The sequence below is a fragment of the Nansenia antarctica genome (genome assembly GCF_963989245.1).
Source record: "Nansenia antarctica genome assembly, chromosome: 5".
NCBI lineage: Eukaryota > Metazoa > Chordata > Actinopteri > Argentiniformes > Microstomatidae > Nansenia > Nansenia antarctica.
Genome location: NC_137690.1, coordinates 76,628,418 through 76,645,275, shown reverse-complemented (window position 1 = coordinate 76,645,275; position 16,858 = coordinate 76,628,418). Strand labels below are relative to the sequence as shown.

Below are 16,858 nucleotides of genomic sequence, written 5' to 3'. Positions count from 1 at the left end.
GGAGGAGGGAGAAGGAGAGAGGAGGGAGGGAGGAGGGAGGAGGGAGGAGGGAGGGAGGGAGGTATACTTACAGGTGGTCTTCTTGCAGGTGTAGGACAGGTGATAGTTGCAGGGTACGTCGCTCCAGCGCCCAGCGTCGTGCCACACCATCACCACACAGTCCTCCCCAGACAGGAAGTAGCTGTCTGGCTGACCACGGTACCAGTTCTCATACAGCTGGGGGGGGGGGAGGGGGGGAGGGAGGGAGAGGGAGGGTGAATTATGTCAGCTGATGTCTTCACAGCATTGTATTGTTTTTTCTTGTAGTTGTGTAGCTGTAGACCAGGGGAGGCTGGTGGAGGTAGAAATCGGAGGACGGGTTATGGTTAGGGGTCAGGGGTCAGGGACTCACCAGCGGGAGGCCGTCGGACCATCTGAAGTCTCCTTCTATGGTTTTGTCGTTCAGTCCCGTCCACTGATACTCCCTGTAGTTAGCTACACAACCACACACACAGGGTTACACTGAGGCTGGGGGAGGTAGAACACCAGGGGAGGCTGGGGGAGGTAGAACACCAGGGGAGGCTGGGGGAGGTAGAACACCAGGGGAGGCTGGGGGAGGTAGAACACATGGGGAGGCTGGGGGAGGTAGAACACCAAGGGAGGCTGGGGGAGGTAGAACACCAGGGGAGGCTGGGGGAGGTAGAACACCAGGGGAGGCTGGGGGAGGTAGAAGACCAGGGGAGGCTGGGGGAGGTAGAACATTTACAGTATGAGCTCTTCTGCTTGTTTTGGTTAAAACTCTCTTTTTGGACTAATTGCAGCTGGCCAACAGCTTTCTCAGAAGACCAGAAAGAGACTGTTACAATAGTCCAAACGTGTAATAACAAAAGCATGCATTAACACTTCTGCATCAGACTTTTTCAATATTCCGTAGATGATAAAAAGCATTTCCAGTGATAGATTTGATGTGAGGCTCAAAGCTTAAGTCAGAATCTATAATCACACCTAGATTCTTAGCTTCATGTTTGCAGTTTGAAAGCACGGTTCCCATGGTATTCGACAATTTGTCTTTTTGTGGTTTTGGTCCAATGACAAGAATCTCAGTTTTGTCCTGATTTAGTTGTAGAACATTTTTGGACATCCAAAGTTTTATATCTCTGAGACAATTCTCCAGCGAGCTGAGTGCATGTGAGCTATCAGGCAACACTGATATGTACAGCTGAGTATCTTCAGCATGTTTTCTGATGATTCCACCTAATGGGATCATGAGCAGGGAGAAGAGCAAGGGACCCAGAATAGACCCCTGAGGGACCCCACATGTGATTATTATTATCAGAATGATCAGAAACAGAGTCTCCCAGGACAACAGAGAAATGCCTACCATAAATAAGAGACTGTCGTCCTCCCTCTCTCCCTCCCTCCCTCCCTCCCTCCTTCCCTCCCTCCCTCTCTCTCCCTCCCTCTGTCTCCCTTCCTCTGCCTCCCTCCCTCTCTCCCTCCCTCCCTCCTTCCCTCTCTCCTTCCCTCTCTCCCTCCCTCTCTCCCCCCACGTTGATTAACTCGATAAGATTTAAACCACTCTAGTACTGGGAGTCCTGAGAGACCGACACAGTTTTCTAAACGATAGTTTACAACAACATTAACACAGGCGTGTCGCCGTGGCAACGTACCGTTGATGAAGTCTTGCTCCTCGGGCGTTGTCAAGGAGACCAGGTGAGCCCCCGCCTGGCGACAGTGCTGCTCGGCCGCCTCCCAACTCAGACGCTGAGGGAAGTGTCTGTAACACCCCCCCTGGAACTTCTCCCACCCCCCCTCACACTGCTCCACATCTGGGAGGGAGGGGGGGAGGGGGAGGGGAGGGGGGGGAGGGGAGGAGGGGAGAGGAGAGGAGAGGAGAAGAGAGGAGAGAGGAGAGGAGAAGAGGATGGGAGGGGAGGAGAGGAGAAGAGAGGAGAGGAGAAGAGAGGAGGGGAGAGGAGAGGAAGAGGAGAGGAGAGGAGGGGGGGGAGGGGAGAGGAGAGGAGAGGAGGGGAGGGGAGAGGAGAGGAGGGGGGAGGGGAGAGGAGAGGAGGGGAGGGGAGGAGAGGAGAGGAGAGGAGGAGAGGAGGGGAGGGGAGAGGAGAGAGAGGAGAGGAGGGGAGGGGAGGGGAGGGGAGAGGAGAGGAGAGGAGAGGAGAGGAGTGGAGGGGAGAGGAGAGGAGAGGAGAAGAGGGGAGGAGAGGAGAGGAGAAGAGAGGAGGGGAGAGGAGAGGAGAGGAGGGGAGGAGAGGAGAGGAGAAGAGAGGAGGGGAGAGGAGAGGAGAGGAGAGGAGAGGAGGGGAGAGGAGGAGGAGAGGAGAGGAGAGGAGGGGAGAGGAAAGAAAAAGAGAGAGATAAAGAGAGAGAGGGTGGGATGGAGATTTGCTTATATCATTCTGTGTGATGTATCATTTCATCTGGATCCCCTCCACACCCACTAGGGGGAGCCCTTCGCTCATTTAAAGTGTTGTTGCTAGGTAACCAGCGAGGGGTCAGGGTCAGGGACTCACCTGTCTGACAGAAGTCTCCTCCGTAGCTGGGCAGACACAGGCAGCGTGCACGCCCCCCCTCCTCCGCGCACGTGCCGCCGTTGGTGCAGGGGTCAGACAGACAGGCGTCTGAAACACAACACACACCTCTACTGTACTACACACACTACAATACTCACACACACCTCTACACACACCTCTACACACACCTCTACAACACTCACACACTACAACACTCACACAACTCTCTCTCACTAACAAACAATGAACAAAGCAGAGACCTGGGCGATATCCTTGTTCACCTTTAATGGTCTTTGTGTAAAACCACCCAGACATCAAGCGGAACATTCCATACAGGTCAACCATACGTAACCATAGTAACCATACGTAACCATAGTAACCATGACGGCCACTGAAACCTGACAGTGTTGAACCTGAAGGTGTCAGAGTCACATGACAGTGTAGTGTTCAGCAGAGAAGCGCTGAGCTCTTATTGAGTCAAACACTTCCTGGTCAAACACTTCCTGGTCAAACACTTCCTGGTTCAGAGATGCAGGGGTTGTAGTTGAGGTGTGTTAGGTAGAGGGGTCATGTTAGCGTTATGCCTGTGGTTGCTCATTTAGCATCAGAAAATGTAAAGCTTATATTTGCATCCAAAGGAGTCAAATTATTTACCACGTAGATACATGACTTACCAGGCAGGTAAATTCACCTTTTAGTCTACCTGCTAACATGATTCCCTCGTCATGTTTTCATCTACACGTGTGTGTGTGTGTGTGTGTGTGTGTGTGTGTGTCTGTGTCTGTGTCTGTGTCTGTGTCTGTGTGTGTGCGTGTCTGTGTCTGTGTCTGTGTCTGTGTGTGTGTGTGTGTGTGTGTGTGTGTGTGTGTGTGTATGTGTGTGTGTGTGTGTGTGTGCGTGCGTGTCTGTGTGCGTGTGCGTGTCTGTGTGTGTGTGTGTGTGTGTATGTGTGTGTGTGTGTGTGTGTGTGCGTGTCTGTGTGCGTGTGTGTTCATTCCATTTGAGAGAAGCACACATAAAAGGGCATCCATGCTGTTGCACGTTCACGTGTTCCTGTTTACCTCACAGTCACATCCGGCTCAGACAACAAACCCTCCGACACTCCTGATATGTATAACAGTATAATCTACAGTAGAGATAGCATCTACAGCATCATGGTTGTGCTTCAGTACAGAGGAGACATTCTGAGCTGTCCTATGGGTGCTAAGAGACATTCTGAGCTGTCCTATCAGAGATAAGAGACATTCTGAGCTGTCCTATCAGAGATAAGAGACATTCTGAGCTGTCCTATAGGTGCTAAGAGACATTCTGAGCTGTCCTATCAGAGATAAGAGACATTCTGAGCTGTCCTATCAGAGATAAGAGACATTCTGAGCTGTCCTATCAGAGCTAAGAGACATTCTGAGCTGTCCTATCAGAGATAAGAGACATTCTGAGCTGTCCTACTGGTGCTAAGAGACATTCTGAGCTGTCCTATCACAGCTAAGAGACATTCTGAGCTGTCCTATCAGAGCTAAGAGACATTCTGAGCTGTCCTATCAGAGACAAGAGACATTCTGAGCTGTCCTATCAGAGATAAGAGACATTCTGAGCTGTCCTATCAGAGCTAAGAGACATTCTGAGCTGTCCTATCAGAGCTAAGAGACATTCTGAGCTGTCCTATCACAGCTAAGAGACAGTTCTAGTACCTTGTTAGTGTCTCTGTCACAAACAAGATCATCTGATTGTTCAGTACGTCTAACATGGCTGACATGTCTAACATCTAACTTTTAACCAAGAAAATATAATATATAATAATATTAATGTATAATATAATATCGGCTCAACAATATTAAAATAAAATATGAATGAGATCAGTTCTGTTACATTCAACATCAGCAGTTTTACATTCATGTCAAGTGAAGAAGTGCAACAATTTCATCAAGGAAAACACGAGACACCAGTTAAACAACTAGTTAAATATCCAGTTAAATATCCAGTTAAATATCCAGTTAAATATCCAGTTAAATATCCAGTTAAATATCCAGTTAAATATCCAGTTAAATATCCAGTTAAACATCCAGTTAAACATCCAGTTAAATATCCAGTTAAATATCCAGTTAAATATCCAGTTAAATATCCAGTTAAATATCCAGTTAAATATCCAGTTAAATAACTAGATCAGCGGTTCCCAACCTTTTTGGACTCAAGGCCCACTTAAAAATCTCAAAAGTATTCGTGGCCCACCATTTTTTTGCCCATGATTTGGCAGCCCCCTTGCAGTACCCTCGCGGGCCACCAGAGGGCCAGAGGTTGGGAATCGCTGATCTAGTTACATAACACTTGGACTGGACTTCTATAGGGCTCTATAGCAGACTGTCAGGCTACTGCCCAGAGTCACACACACATCAGGATCATGAGAGACAGCAATGATGCCATTGGACATCTCTCTGATGACATCACTCTTGCAGGAGAAGTTAGGCGGAAGACAGAAAAAGCGTGAAACTCTTTCACAGAAATTGGTCCGAGCGGAACACAGTACTTCACAGAAGTCGATCATCTTTGAGTGGAGAAACATGACGTCATGCAGGACTCAGGAGTTAAAGAGTTAAAGAGTTAAAGAGTTAAAGAGTTAAATGTAGATGTAGTTGAACGTTGATGGGAGTCGCCCCATCTGTCAGGGTTCAAGTCTCAGTGGAGGCCAGGAGGAGAGGGCAGGGGAGGCCAGGAGGGTTTAGAGGCCAGGAGGACAGGGCAGGGGAGGCTAGGAGGAGAGGCCAGGAGGGTTTAGAGACCAGGAGGAGAGGCCAGGAGGAGAGGCTAGGAGGGTTTAGAGGCCAGGAGGAGAGGCCAGGAGGAGAGACCAGGAGGAGAGGCCAGGAGGAGAGACCAGGAGGAGAGACCAGGAGGAGAGGCCAGGAGGAGAGGCCAGGAGGAGAGGCCAGGAGGAGAGGCTAGGAGGGTTTAGAGGCCAGGAGGAGAGGCCAGGAGGAGAGGCCAGGAGGAGAGACCAGGAGGAGAGGCTAGGAGGGTTTAGAGGCCAGGAGGAGAGGCCAGGAGGAGAGGCCAGGAGGAGAGGCCAGGAGGAGAGACCAGGAGGAGAGACCAGGAGGAGAGGCCAGGAGGAGAGGCCAGGAGGAGAGACCAGGAGGAGAGGCCTAGGGAGGCTAGGAGGGTTTAGAGGCCAGGAGGAGAGGCCAGGAGGGGAGGCCAGGAGGGGAGGCCAGGAGGAGAGGCCAGGAGGAGAGGCCAGGAGGAGAGTGTGTTTAGTGTGTTTAGTGTGTTGAGTGTGTTTAGTGTGTTTAGTGTGTTTGGTGTGTTTAGTGTGTTTAGTGTGTTGAGTGTGTTTGCGCGTCGAGCAGCAGCAGCAGGAGGACAGTTAGGCTGGTTAGAGCGGCTTGAAGAAAGTTACCTGACAGGTTCCTGGCTCCGCCCACTGCTGCCCTCTCATTGGGCGAGACACGCAGGGTGGGGGGCGGGGTGCGGCCAAGCTCCGCCCCCCCCCGGCTCTGATCCACAGACGGCGGCAGGCGGGCCGTCACGCTCCTCTTTGGCTCCGCCGACGCCGTCTCAAGGCTTTGTGTCACGGAGGTGGAGGAGGTGGAGGAGGAGGTGGAGGAGGAGGTGGTGGAGGTGGTGGAGGTGGTTGCTGGGCTCCAGGTCTGGGTGGAACGGGGTGTGGAGGATGTGTACGTGGTGGTGTTAGAAGTGGGATCCGTCCGGTCCGAGGGGAACACAGCTGAGGAGGAGCCTGAGGAGCCTGTCGTCTCTGCCGAGGAGTCTGGGAGCCCAGACGTCTGCGAGGAGACAGAGGAGGAGGAGGAGGAGGAGGAGGAGGAGGGGGTGGAGGAGGGGGGTTCGCCGCCCGCCCCGCTGAACTCGTCGAGGTCGTCCCGGAGCTGCTCTTGCGGCACAGAAGTGGTGCGCTGCAGCAGATCCCAGCTGGACGTGTGGAGCTCCAAGGGGACGACTGTCACCTCCTCTCCCAGGGTCGGGGCGTCGGTGCCTGGCTCACGTCCGCTTCCCTTCGCGTCCCCCTCTGGAGGGACCGGAGCTGCGGTGGTCGGGTTAGGGTCGGCGTTGGCGTTCGCCTCGTCTTGTTCTGTGCTGGAAGCCGCTGAGGTGGTCTGATGATGCTCTGTTGTTGGAGTGAACTGGACGGGCAGGGAGGAGGTGGAGGAGGAGGTGGAGGAGGAGGTGGTGGTGGTGGTGGTGGAGAGATCTGGGGACTCGGTCACATCCATGTCCACGCCCTCACCAGAGGCCAGGAGGTGCTCCTCCTCCTCAGACAGCTGGTCCCCCGAGGGCTCTGTGGTCTCAGGGTCTGGTCCCAGGCTGCCTTCCAGGTGAGGTGGGGAGGTCAGATAGGGAACTGCTTCTGTGGAGTTCACATCCTGTGATGTCACATCCTGTCCCTGCTCTTCTGGGTGATCCGGCTCTGAAGAGACGCTGGAGTTACCGCTTCCGGTCTGAGACTCGGTCGCTGGAATGCCGCCAGTGGTTCTGGGAGGGGTGGACGTACCAGAAGAAGAGTGGTCTGGAGTGAAGGATTCTGGGACGGCAGGGTAGCTGTGTATGTTGATACCCTGGGGGTCAATCTCTGTAAAAACACATATTTGGCATCACTCACACACTGTAGAGTCATACTGTAGATAAACATGATACACAGCTCTGCAATGATGAAGCAAACATGCTGTACTAAGGTAAATCAACATCATCCTCTGATCCAGTATGACCAAACTGCAATCCCCTTAAGGACAAGCAAGATGTTCTAATCTTATTGGCTGCTGGTCAGGACATACCTTGATCTGATTGGCTGCTAGTCAGGACATACCTTGAGAAGCGTCTCCAGAGCCGTCCAGGGGGGTCCAGAGGGACGTGGGCTCCCGGTGGGGGGGGAGGGTGGGGGGGGCTGTGTCATGACCTAGCTCTCCCTCTTCTCCCAGGGACCCGACGGAGGTCACAGAGGTCACAGATGTCACAGAGGTGGCTTCTGTCACGTTCATCTGGTCATGAGTCTGGTTTCCTGCTGCTGCTGTGCTGTGATTGGCGTCTACTTGATCCGAGTCGAGGTAGTAGGGGTTCTCTGGTAGGGGGTTGAAGGGCTTGGAGTCGCTTGACTGCTGGTGGGATTCTTCTGGCTCTGAGTCCATCTCTGGAAGGGGGTTAAAGGGCCTGGAGTCGCCTGACTGTTGGTGGGATTCTTCTGGGTCAATTTCTGACTTCTGTGAGGGTTCTTCTGGCTCTGGGTCCATCTCTGGTAGGGGGTTAAAAGGCCTGGAGTCGCCTGACTGTTGGTGAGGTTGATCTGGGTCCATCTCTGACTGCTGGTGAGGTTGATCTGGGTCCATCTCTGACTGTTGGTGAGGTTGATCTGGGTCCATCTCTGACTGCTGGTGAGGTTGATCTGGGTCCATCTCTGACTGCTGGTGAGGTTCTGTTGGGTCCATCTCTGGTAGGGGGTTAAAGGACTTGGAATTGCCTGACTGCTGGTGCGGTTCTGCTGGATTCATTTCTGAGTGCTGGGTGGGTTCCTCTGGGTTCGTCTCTGGCATCGGCTGGTAATGTCTGTGAGGCTCGAAGGACGGCTCTGGGAACTCCGGCCCGGTTTCCAGGACGGGCTGGTCGAGAGTGAGAGAGGAGTTGTTGTCTTCCGGGAGGCTGGCGGCGGCGCTGTGCGGCAGGAACACAGTGGGATGCTGGGAGTTGTAGTCGTAGTCCCCCTCCTCTACAGGAAGCGAGGTCTCGTCGTCGAAGGGCTGGAGGAGTTCCTGTGAGGAGGAGGAGGTGGCGGGGCTGAGGGGAGACTCTGTGGTGGGGCTGAGGGGAGACTCTGTGGTGGGGCTGAGGGGAGACTCTGAGGTGGACGTAGCGGTCAGGGAGGTCGTCTGGAGGTCGTCCCCTCCCTGGGGCTTCTGGGACACGGGCAGGGCCTCCAGGACCCCCTGGGCCTCGCGGGCCACCTGCTCCAGGTCCTGGCTCAGACGCTGCTCCTCCGCGGGCCCCAGGAGAACCACCAGGTCCTGAGTTACGAGGTCCTCGGGTTCTGTGGCCATGTAGTCCATGGGGGCGTCAGTGTGGGGGCTCCCGTTACCTGAGAGGAAAAAGGCAAGGCAGGTTTATTAGTACGGTACGTTTCATACAACAGGGGCAATTCCAAGTGCTTTACATACATTCTGCATTTAAAGAAATACAGAAAAAGAAGGATAGTGAGATAAAAAAATTATAGAAATAAAAATGGAAAGAATAGATACATACTTAGGGTTGCCTTAACAAATAAGGTTCCCGTTCCCTAAGACCACCTTAGGGTGACCTTAACAAATCAGACTTTCCTCAGAGGAAAAGGAGAGGTGAGGAGAATCAGAGAGCCTTAACTTGTTCAGCGCCGTGAGGGTGAATAAAGGTGAATAAAGGTGAATAAAGTCGCCCAAACTGTCGACATTCTGGAGCGTCGAGGGTGACTTTGGCTGCGCGGCGGAGCACACACTGGGTTCAATGTAAAAAAGGGACCAAGTCATTTGATTGGACAAGAGGCATTCCCCATGAGTGCTGAGCGAATTTACGAAAGCACCCTTTCGTCACCAGAAATACAAACATGATGATGATGATGCTTCATTTTGTAGCCAATCCGAGTGCTGTTGCCAGGTAGATACCACATAGAACACTTGGCACTCTCGGTGGAGAGTGTTCCGGAATAGTTTGGCAGTTGGTTAGGGGTCGAGTTACAGTTATCTCTGACAAAACCGTTTTTCTATTCAGCACATCACCCCCACCCTCATTCACCTCCATTGGCTCCCGGTCAAGTTCCGCATCACTTACAAAATCCTCCTCCTCACCTACAAATCCCTCCACGCCTGCGCCCCTCAGTACCTAACTGACCTCCTCCCCCAGCATACCCCTTCCCGGAACCTGCGGTCCGCAGACATGGGCCTGCTATCCATCCCCCGCACCAACCTACGGACCTTTGGGGACAGAGCCTTCAGCGTGGCTGCACCTACTCTCTGGAACTCCCTCCCCATAGTGATCCGCAACGCCCCCACCCTGGACTCCTTCAAACTAGCCCTCAAAACACATCTGTTCTCCAAGGCCTTAGTCAATGTTTCAGTTTTACTTTGTTTGTTTTCTGTTTTGTCTGTCCGATCATTCCCTTGAATTGTAAAGCGTCCTTGGGTCTTTTGAAAGGCGCTATATAAATTAAAGTTATTATTATTATTATTATTATTATTATTCAGGAGAACCAGTTTTATCACTGACAAAACCGTTATTCTGTTCCAAAAGACTCTTGATTTGCGTGGTGCAGCCGTCTCTGGGGACTCTGATGTATCTGTACGGAACATTGTTTCACGACTCACTGCTAGGAGGACAGAAAGATGTGATGTTTCCTTCATGGCTAGGGCTCAGTGGTGTAGTCTACGTGATACGCAGGACTACGCCGTATACCCACTAGGAAAGGCCAAGGATTTCCATATACCCACTTAAACATGTGTGAGGATACGTAACAGCGTTTTGTGACAGAACTTTCACACTTTCATTCCTAAAATTCACCCCGTCTGTGTTACGAAGCACTTGACTTTTGGACCATTGGGACTGACTATAGCGTCATATTCCATCAACGGGGGGAGATGCGACATGAAATCATATTATGTCAAAATGCAGCACTACCATGCACAGATCAGCCTTATAACATGTAATGTTAGATATATAACGTTAGACAGGGAGTGCAGATGTATTTTATGGCCTTCCGAAATGAACGATATGAGGCTGGGAGGGAAAAATCACAGTTTACCCACTAGAAACAACTAGACTACACCACTGCTAGTGATATTCACATGCTTAATGGCTAACACCACTGCTAGTGCTATTAACATGCTTAATGGCTAACACCACTGCTAGTGCTATTAACATGCTTAATGGCTGACAGCATTTGGCTGCATTCTTGTACCTTTATGTGCTGGTATGAAATTCCATTTATCTAAATGAGCGATTTTATTGTTTATTCGGTTGTTAAGTCTGACGTCCAAACCAGAAATTCCCTCCACCAGAGTACCAGTGTACTAAAGCACCAGAGTACCAGTGTACTAAAGCACCAGAGTACCAGTGTACTAAAGCACCAGAGTACCAGTGTACTAAAGCACCAGAGTACCAGTGTACTAAAGCACCAGAGTACCAGTGTACTAAAGCACCAGAGTACCAGTGTACTAAAGCACCAGAGTACCAGTGTACTAAAGCACCAGAGTACCAGTGTACTAAAGCACCAGAGTACCAGTGTACTAAAGCACCAGAGTACCAGTGTACTAAAGCACCAGAGTACCAGTGTACTAAAGCACCAGAGTACCAGTGTACTAAAGCACCAGAGTACCAGTGTACTAAAGCACCAGAGTACCAGTGTACTAAAGCACCAGAGTACCAGTGTACTAAAGCACCAGAGTACCAGTGTACTAAAGCACCAGAGTACCAGTGTACTAAAGCACCAGAGTACCAGTGTACTAAAGCACCAGAGTACCAGTGTACTAAAGCACCAGAGTACCAGTGTACTAAAGCATCAGAGTACCAGTGTACTAAAGCACCAGAGTACCAGTGTACTAAAGCACCAGAGTACCAGTGTACTAAAGCACCAGAGTACCAGTGTACTAAAGCACCAGAGCACCAGTGTACTAAAGCACCAGAGTACCAGTGTACTAAAGCACCAGAGTACCAGTGTACTAAAGCACCAGAGTACCAGTGTACTAAAGCACCAGAGTACCAGTGTACTACAGCGGTAGAATGACAGTTCAATCGTTTTTTAGACTGGGATCTATTCATAAAACAAGGGACACAGCACTTTCCCGTTTTCCCCATATTTGTCAGCGTCTTTGAGCCTCGGAAAAGCACTATATAAATATAATTTATTATTATTATTACTGAAGCATTTTGAAGAGAGCGCCTCAGCCAACTTTGGACCCGGAAACACGTCACGACTTAACAACCGAATTGTTGTGCTGTGGTCCTGTTTGTGTTTGTGTGAACCTGGCTGTCCTCTGGTAGGTGACAATGAAGAAACCTTGAAGCGTGAACAGAACAGCGGCTCCCTGGAGGATAAGAACAGCATCTAAGAGACGCCTGGTGTCCCTGAAATAACCTGCCACACCATGGTCCACTTAACACAGTACAGGAAGATATGTCTCTCTCTATATTTCTCACTCTTTCTTTTCACCTCTCTCTCTCTCTCCCCCCCTCCCTCCCTCCCTCCTACCCTCCCCTCCCTCGCCTCCCCCCCTCTCTCTCTCCCCTCCCTTCCTCCCCTCCCTCCCTCCCTCTCTCCCCTCCTCCCTCCCCTCCCTCCCTCCCTCCCCCCTCCCTCCCTCCCTCTTCCCCTCCCTCCCTCCCTCCCTCCCTCCCTTCCTCCTTCCCTCCCTCCCTCCCTCCCTCCCTTCCTCCTTCCCTCCCTCCCTCCCTCCCTCCCTCTCTCCCCACCTCTGTAGCAGTAGACATCGTGGAGGCTATGTGGCCTCCCCTCCCTTCTCTCCCCTCCCTCCCTCCTCCCTCCCTCCCTTCCTCCCTCCTCCCCTCCCTCCCTCCCTCCCTCTTCCCCTCCCTCCCTCCCTTCCTCCTTCCCTCCCTCCCTCCCCCCCTCCCTTCCTCCTTCCCTCCCTCCCTCCCTTCCTCCCTCCCTCTCTCCCCACCTCTGTAGCAGTAGACATCGTGGAGGCTATGTGGCCTCCCCTCCCTTCTCTCCCCTCCCTCCCTCCTCCCCTCCCTTCTCTCCCCTCCCTCCCTCCCTCCCTCCCTCTTCCCCTCCCTCCCTCCCTCCCTTCCTCCCCTCCCTCCCTCCCTTCCTCCCCTCCCTCCCCTCTCTCCCTCCCTCCCTCCTCCCTCCCTCCCGCTCTCCCTCCCCTCCCTCCCCCCCCTCCCTCCCTCCCTCCCTCCCCACCTCTGTAGCAGTAGACATCGTGGCGTGTGTGCGGCTCGGGGAAGCCCGTCTGGTTGGGGTGGAGGTAGAGGGTCTTCACCCCCGGCTCTGCGCCTCCACAGCGCTCCCTAGGGGTGGTGATGGGGTAGCGCACGCTGCCGTCCTGCAGCCAGCCGGGGCTGCAGTGGTCCAGGCCTGCGCTCCAGGCCGCGTGCAGCTGGCCCGTGGTGGCTAGCTCCGCCCCCTCCCCCCGACAGAAGGCCCGCGCCTCGGCCAATGAGAGCTGCTGAGGGGCGGAGTCGTGGAACACCTCGCCTGAGAGGGAACAGAGGGTCAGGGGGGTTAACGTCATTGGCCTTGTTCACTTAAGTCCGTACCATATCTGAACAATAGTTTTTCACACTAGAACAGCTGTGTCTATGTTACCTACTATAAGAGTTTAACACTAGAACAGTCGTGTCTATGTTACCTACTATAAGAGTTTAACACTAGAACAGCCGTGTCTATGTTACCTACTATAAGAGTTTAACACTAGAACAGCCGTGTGTGTGTTACCTACTATAAGAGTTTAACACTAGAACAGCCGTGTCTATGTTACCTACTATAAGAGTTTAACACTAGAACAGCCGTGTGTGTGTTACCTACTATAAGAGTTTAACACTAGAACAGCCGTGTCTGTGTTACCTACTATAAGAATTTAACACTAGAACAGCCGTGTCTATGTTACCTACTATAAGAGTTTAACACTAGAACAGCCGTGTGTGTGTTACCTACTATAAGAGTTTAACACTAGAACAGCCGTGTCTATGTTACCTACTATAAGAGTTTAACACTAGAACAGCCGTGTCTGTGTTACCTACTATAAGAGTTTAACACTAGAACAGCCGTGTCTATGTTACCTACTATAAGAGTTTAACACTAGAACAGCCGTGTCTATGTTACCTACTATAAGAGTTTAACACTAGAACAGCCGTGTGTGTGTTACCTAGTATAAGAGTTTAACACTAGAACAGCCGTGTCTGTGTTACCTACTATAAGAGTTTAACACTAGAACAGCCGTGTCTATGTTACCTACTATAAGAGTTTAACACTAGAACAGCCGTGTCTATGTTACCTACTATAAGAGTTTAACACTAGAACAGCCGTGTCTGTGTTACCTACTATAAGAGGTTAATATATCCCACCCTTTGACAGGTGCCATGGTAACAAGATGTTTTGGCTCATCGGGGTACTGAGACAAATGTATTTGGATAAAAGTGTCTAAATATCTAAAAGGCAGCTGATTGGACGGTTGGTAATCTAAAAGGCAGCTGATTGGACGGTTGGTCATCTAAAAGGCAGCTGATTGGACGGTTGGTCATCTAAAAGGCAGCTGATTGGACGGTTGGTCATCTAAAAGGCAGCTGATTGGACGGTTGGTCATCTAAAAGGCAGCTGATTGGACGGTTGGTCATCTAAAAGGCAGCTGATTGGACGGTTGGTCACCGTTGAGGTCTTCCACGTAGCAGTAGACGTCGAACAGCTGCTCTGGCTCCTGGAGGCCGTAGTTCCTCAGGCCCGGCCGACCGTCCATGTCGCCATAACAACCCTCCCTAGGCACCTGGATGGGGTACCTGTGGACCAGGTGGAACACAGCAGCTCTGTCAATCACAGGTACTACAATAAGAAGAAGAAGAAGAATGAGAAGAAGAAGAAGAAGAAGAAGAAGAAGAAGGAGAAGAAGAAAAAGAAGAAGAAGAAGAAGAAGAAGGAGAAGAAGAAGAAGAAGAAGGAGAAGAAGAAGGAGAAGAAGAAGAAGAAGAAGAAGAAGAAGGAGAAGAAGAAGAAGAAGAAGAAGAAGAAGGAGAAGAAGAAGAAGAAGAAGAAGAAGAAGAAGAAGGAGAAGAAGAAGGAGAAGAAGAAGAAGAAGAAGAAGAAGAAAAAGAAGGAGAAGAAGAAGAAGAAGAAGAAGATGATGATGATGTCTGGAGTATGAAGAGTCACCTGATGTTTAAATCAGGTCTACACACACACACACACACACACACACACACACACACACACACACAGACAGCGGGGTGTAACAGCACTGTGAGCCACTCAGCAGCCTAATTAAAGAACTCAGTGGCTGCTAGACCTGTGAAGTAGTGTGTGTGTGTGTGTGTGTGTGTGTGTGTGTGTGTGAGTGTGAGTGTGAGTGTGAGTGTGAGTGTGTGTGTGTGTGTGTGTGTGTGTGTGTGACTGCTGAGAGACTCTCTAACCTTTCACCATCTGTTGTTATTGTTACTGGCCATGTGAGGAGCTCTGTCTGTGGCGTCTCTGTGTGTGTGTGTGTGTGTGTGTTCTGTCTGCTCTGACAAACTTCAGACAGTGGTCAGGAATAATAAGTCTAGTTGCCTAGTTACAGTGGTTGCCTAGTTACAGTGTGTCTACCTGACAGACTGGTTGCCTAGTTACAGTGTGTTGCCTAGTTACAGTGTGTTGCCTAGTTAGTGTGTTGCCTAGCGACATTGTGTTGCCTAGCTACGGTGTGTTGCCTAGCTACGGTGTGTTGCCTAGCGACAGTGTGTTGCCTAGCGACAGTGTGTTGCCTAGCTACAGTCTGGTTGCCTAGCTGTAGCTAGTCTGGTTGCCTATCGACAGTGTGTTGCCTAGCTACAGTGTGTCGCCTAGCGACAGTGTGTTGCCTAGCTACGGTGTGTTGCCTAGCGACGGTGTGTTGCCTAGCGACGGTGTGTTGCCTAGCTACGGTGTGTTGCCTAGCTACGGTGTGTTGCTTAGTGATGGTGTGTTGCCTAGCTACGGTGTGTTGCCTAGCGACGGTGTGTTGCCTAGCTACGGTGTGTTGCCTAGCTACAGTCTGGTTGCCTAGTTACCTGACGGTCTGGTCGTCCAGCCAGCCGGCGTCACAGCGCTCGTAGCCGTCCAGGAACGCCGCCAGCAGCTGATCTGCCGTCGCCATGGCAGCACCGATGCCCTCGCACGCCCGCCGCGCCGCAGGGAACGAGAACGCGTAGCGTCCAGAGGCGTGTCTGTAGTGGAACACCACCCCTACACACACACACACACGCACACGCACACGCACGCGCATGCACACGCACACGCACACGCACACGCACACACACACACACACACACGCACACACGCACACACGCACACACACAAAGACAGCATTGTTGACGATTGCACACATAAAACTGATTCTGTTAAAATGTAAAAGCCGACAAAACAAGAGACACGAAAAAAATGTTTATATTAAATATGAAAAAATGTAAATCCTCCTTTATTCCCATATTTGACCCCTGACCCCTCTGTGACCCCTCTGTGGTCTGACCTTTGACCTGCAGCTGCGTGAGGTCACTGGCGTCCGCCAGGCCGTGCTGCACCTGGCAGCGGTAGTGTCCCGCGTCGCCCCGCCTCACCCCGCCCAGCCGCAGGGACGCGTCCTCCCCGTCCCCCGCGTAGCCCGGCAGCCACGCCCGCTCACGGTACGCCTCGCTGACCTTCACCCTCTGACCCCGCGCCACCAGGACCTCCCGCTCCTCACCCCCCGACACCACGCTCCACTTGACCCGGGGCGGGAGGGGGGAGGGGGAGAGGGAGAAGGAGGGGGAGGGGGAGGGGGAGGGGGGAGTCACCAGACAGGGGATGGTGATGGATCCTCCCAGGGGGGCGGAGATGGGGGAAGCCAGGGGGATGGTCACCCTCAGGGGTCGAAGGTCATCTAGAGGAGGGGGGGAGACGTGGGGAGGGGTGTGAGCTGTGAGGTGTGTGTCGCTCTATCTGTCTGTTTTGTGTTTCATTCTATAAACTTCTGACAACATTTCTCCCAAATTTCAAATAAAGATATTGTCATTTAGAGCATTTATTTGCAAAATAACAAAAGATGTTTTCAGTGTTTTCAGACCTCGAAAAACAAGTTCATATTCATTTTTAAAAGAACAAGCAGATCAGATCAGAAATCAATATCTGGTGGAATAACCCTGATCTTCCCTCACAGCTTCCATGCGTCGTGGCTCTCCGCCAGTCTGTCACATCGCTGCTGGGCGACTCTCTGTCCCTCCTGGCACAAAGATTCAAGCAGCTTGTGAACGTCCATCTTCCTCTTGATCACAGTCCAGAGGTTCTCAGAGGGGTTCAGGTGTGGAGACTGCTTGTCCTGCTGGGAAAACCTCCGATCCTCAGAGTTGGGGTTGGGAACATTGTCAGAGCAGAAGGAAGCAAGTCCTTCACAAAGACAAATCTTCCTGATTCCTGCCTTGCTGAAGCACTCCCAGATCATCACCGATCCTCCGCCAAATCCCACAGTGGGTGTGAGACACTGTGGCTTGTTGGCCTCTCCAGGTCTCCATCTAACCGTTAGACGACCAGATGTGGGACAAAGCTGAAAATTGGACTCCTCAGAGAAGATGACCTCACTCCAGTCCTGTACGGTCCAACCTCAGCCTGGCTCTTCTTTGCTTCTCGTTGATGAAGGGCTTTTCTCTCTCTGGCTTTGCAGGAC

The 16,858-nt window shown here is 51.8% G+C and overlaps 1 protein-coding gene across 1 annotated transcript in view; it reads right to left on the bottom strand.

Moving 5' to 3' along the window:
- LOC308158410 (brevican core protein-like) overlaps positions 1 to 16,636 on the bottom strand; it is a gene marked incomplete at both ends in the record, with an annotated part of 27,600 nt that extends 10,964 nt beyond the window's left edge. Inside the window, 14 exons of the mRNA XM_080531998.1 lie at positions 72 to 216; positions 392 to 474; positions 1,650 to 1,808; positions 2,508 to 2,615; positions 5,899 to 6,062; positions 6,180 to 6,267; positions 6,349 to 6,640; positions 6,725 to 7,086; positions 7,321 to 8,580; positions 12,397 to 12,690; positions 13,861 to 13,988; positions 15,231 to 15,405; positions 15,689 to 16,078; positions 16,390 to 16,636. Of these exons, the coding sequence (XP_080388124.1) occupies positions 72 to 216; positions 392 to 474; positions 1,650 to 1,808; positions 2,508 to 2,615; positions 5,899 to 6,062; positions 6,180 to 6,267; positions 6,349 to 6,640; positions 6,725 to 7,086; positions 7,321 to 8,580; positions 12,397 to 12,690; positions 13,861 to 13,988; positions 15,231 to 15,405; positions 15,689 to 16,078; positions 16,390 to 16,636 (3,895 nt within the window). The remainder of the gene's footprint in view (positions 1 to 71; positions 217 to 391; positions 475 to 1,649; positions 1,809 to 2,507; positions 2,616 to 5,898; positions 6,063 to 6,179; positions 6,268 to 6,348; positions 6,641 to 6,724; positions 7,087 to 7,320; positions 8,581 to 12,396; positions 12,691 to 13,860; positions 13,989 to 15,230; positions 15,406 to 15,688; positions 16,079 to 16,389) is intronic.
- Between the last annotated feature and the right edge of the window lie 222 nt (positions 16,637 to 16,858).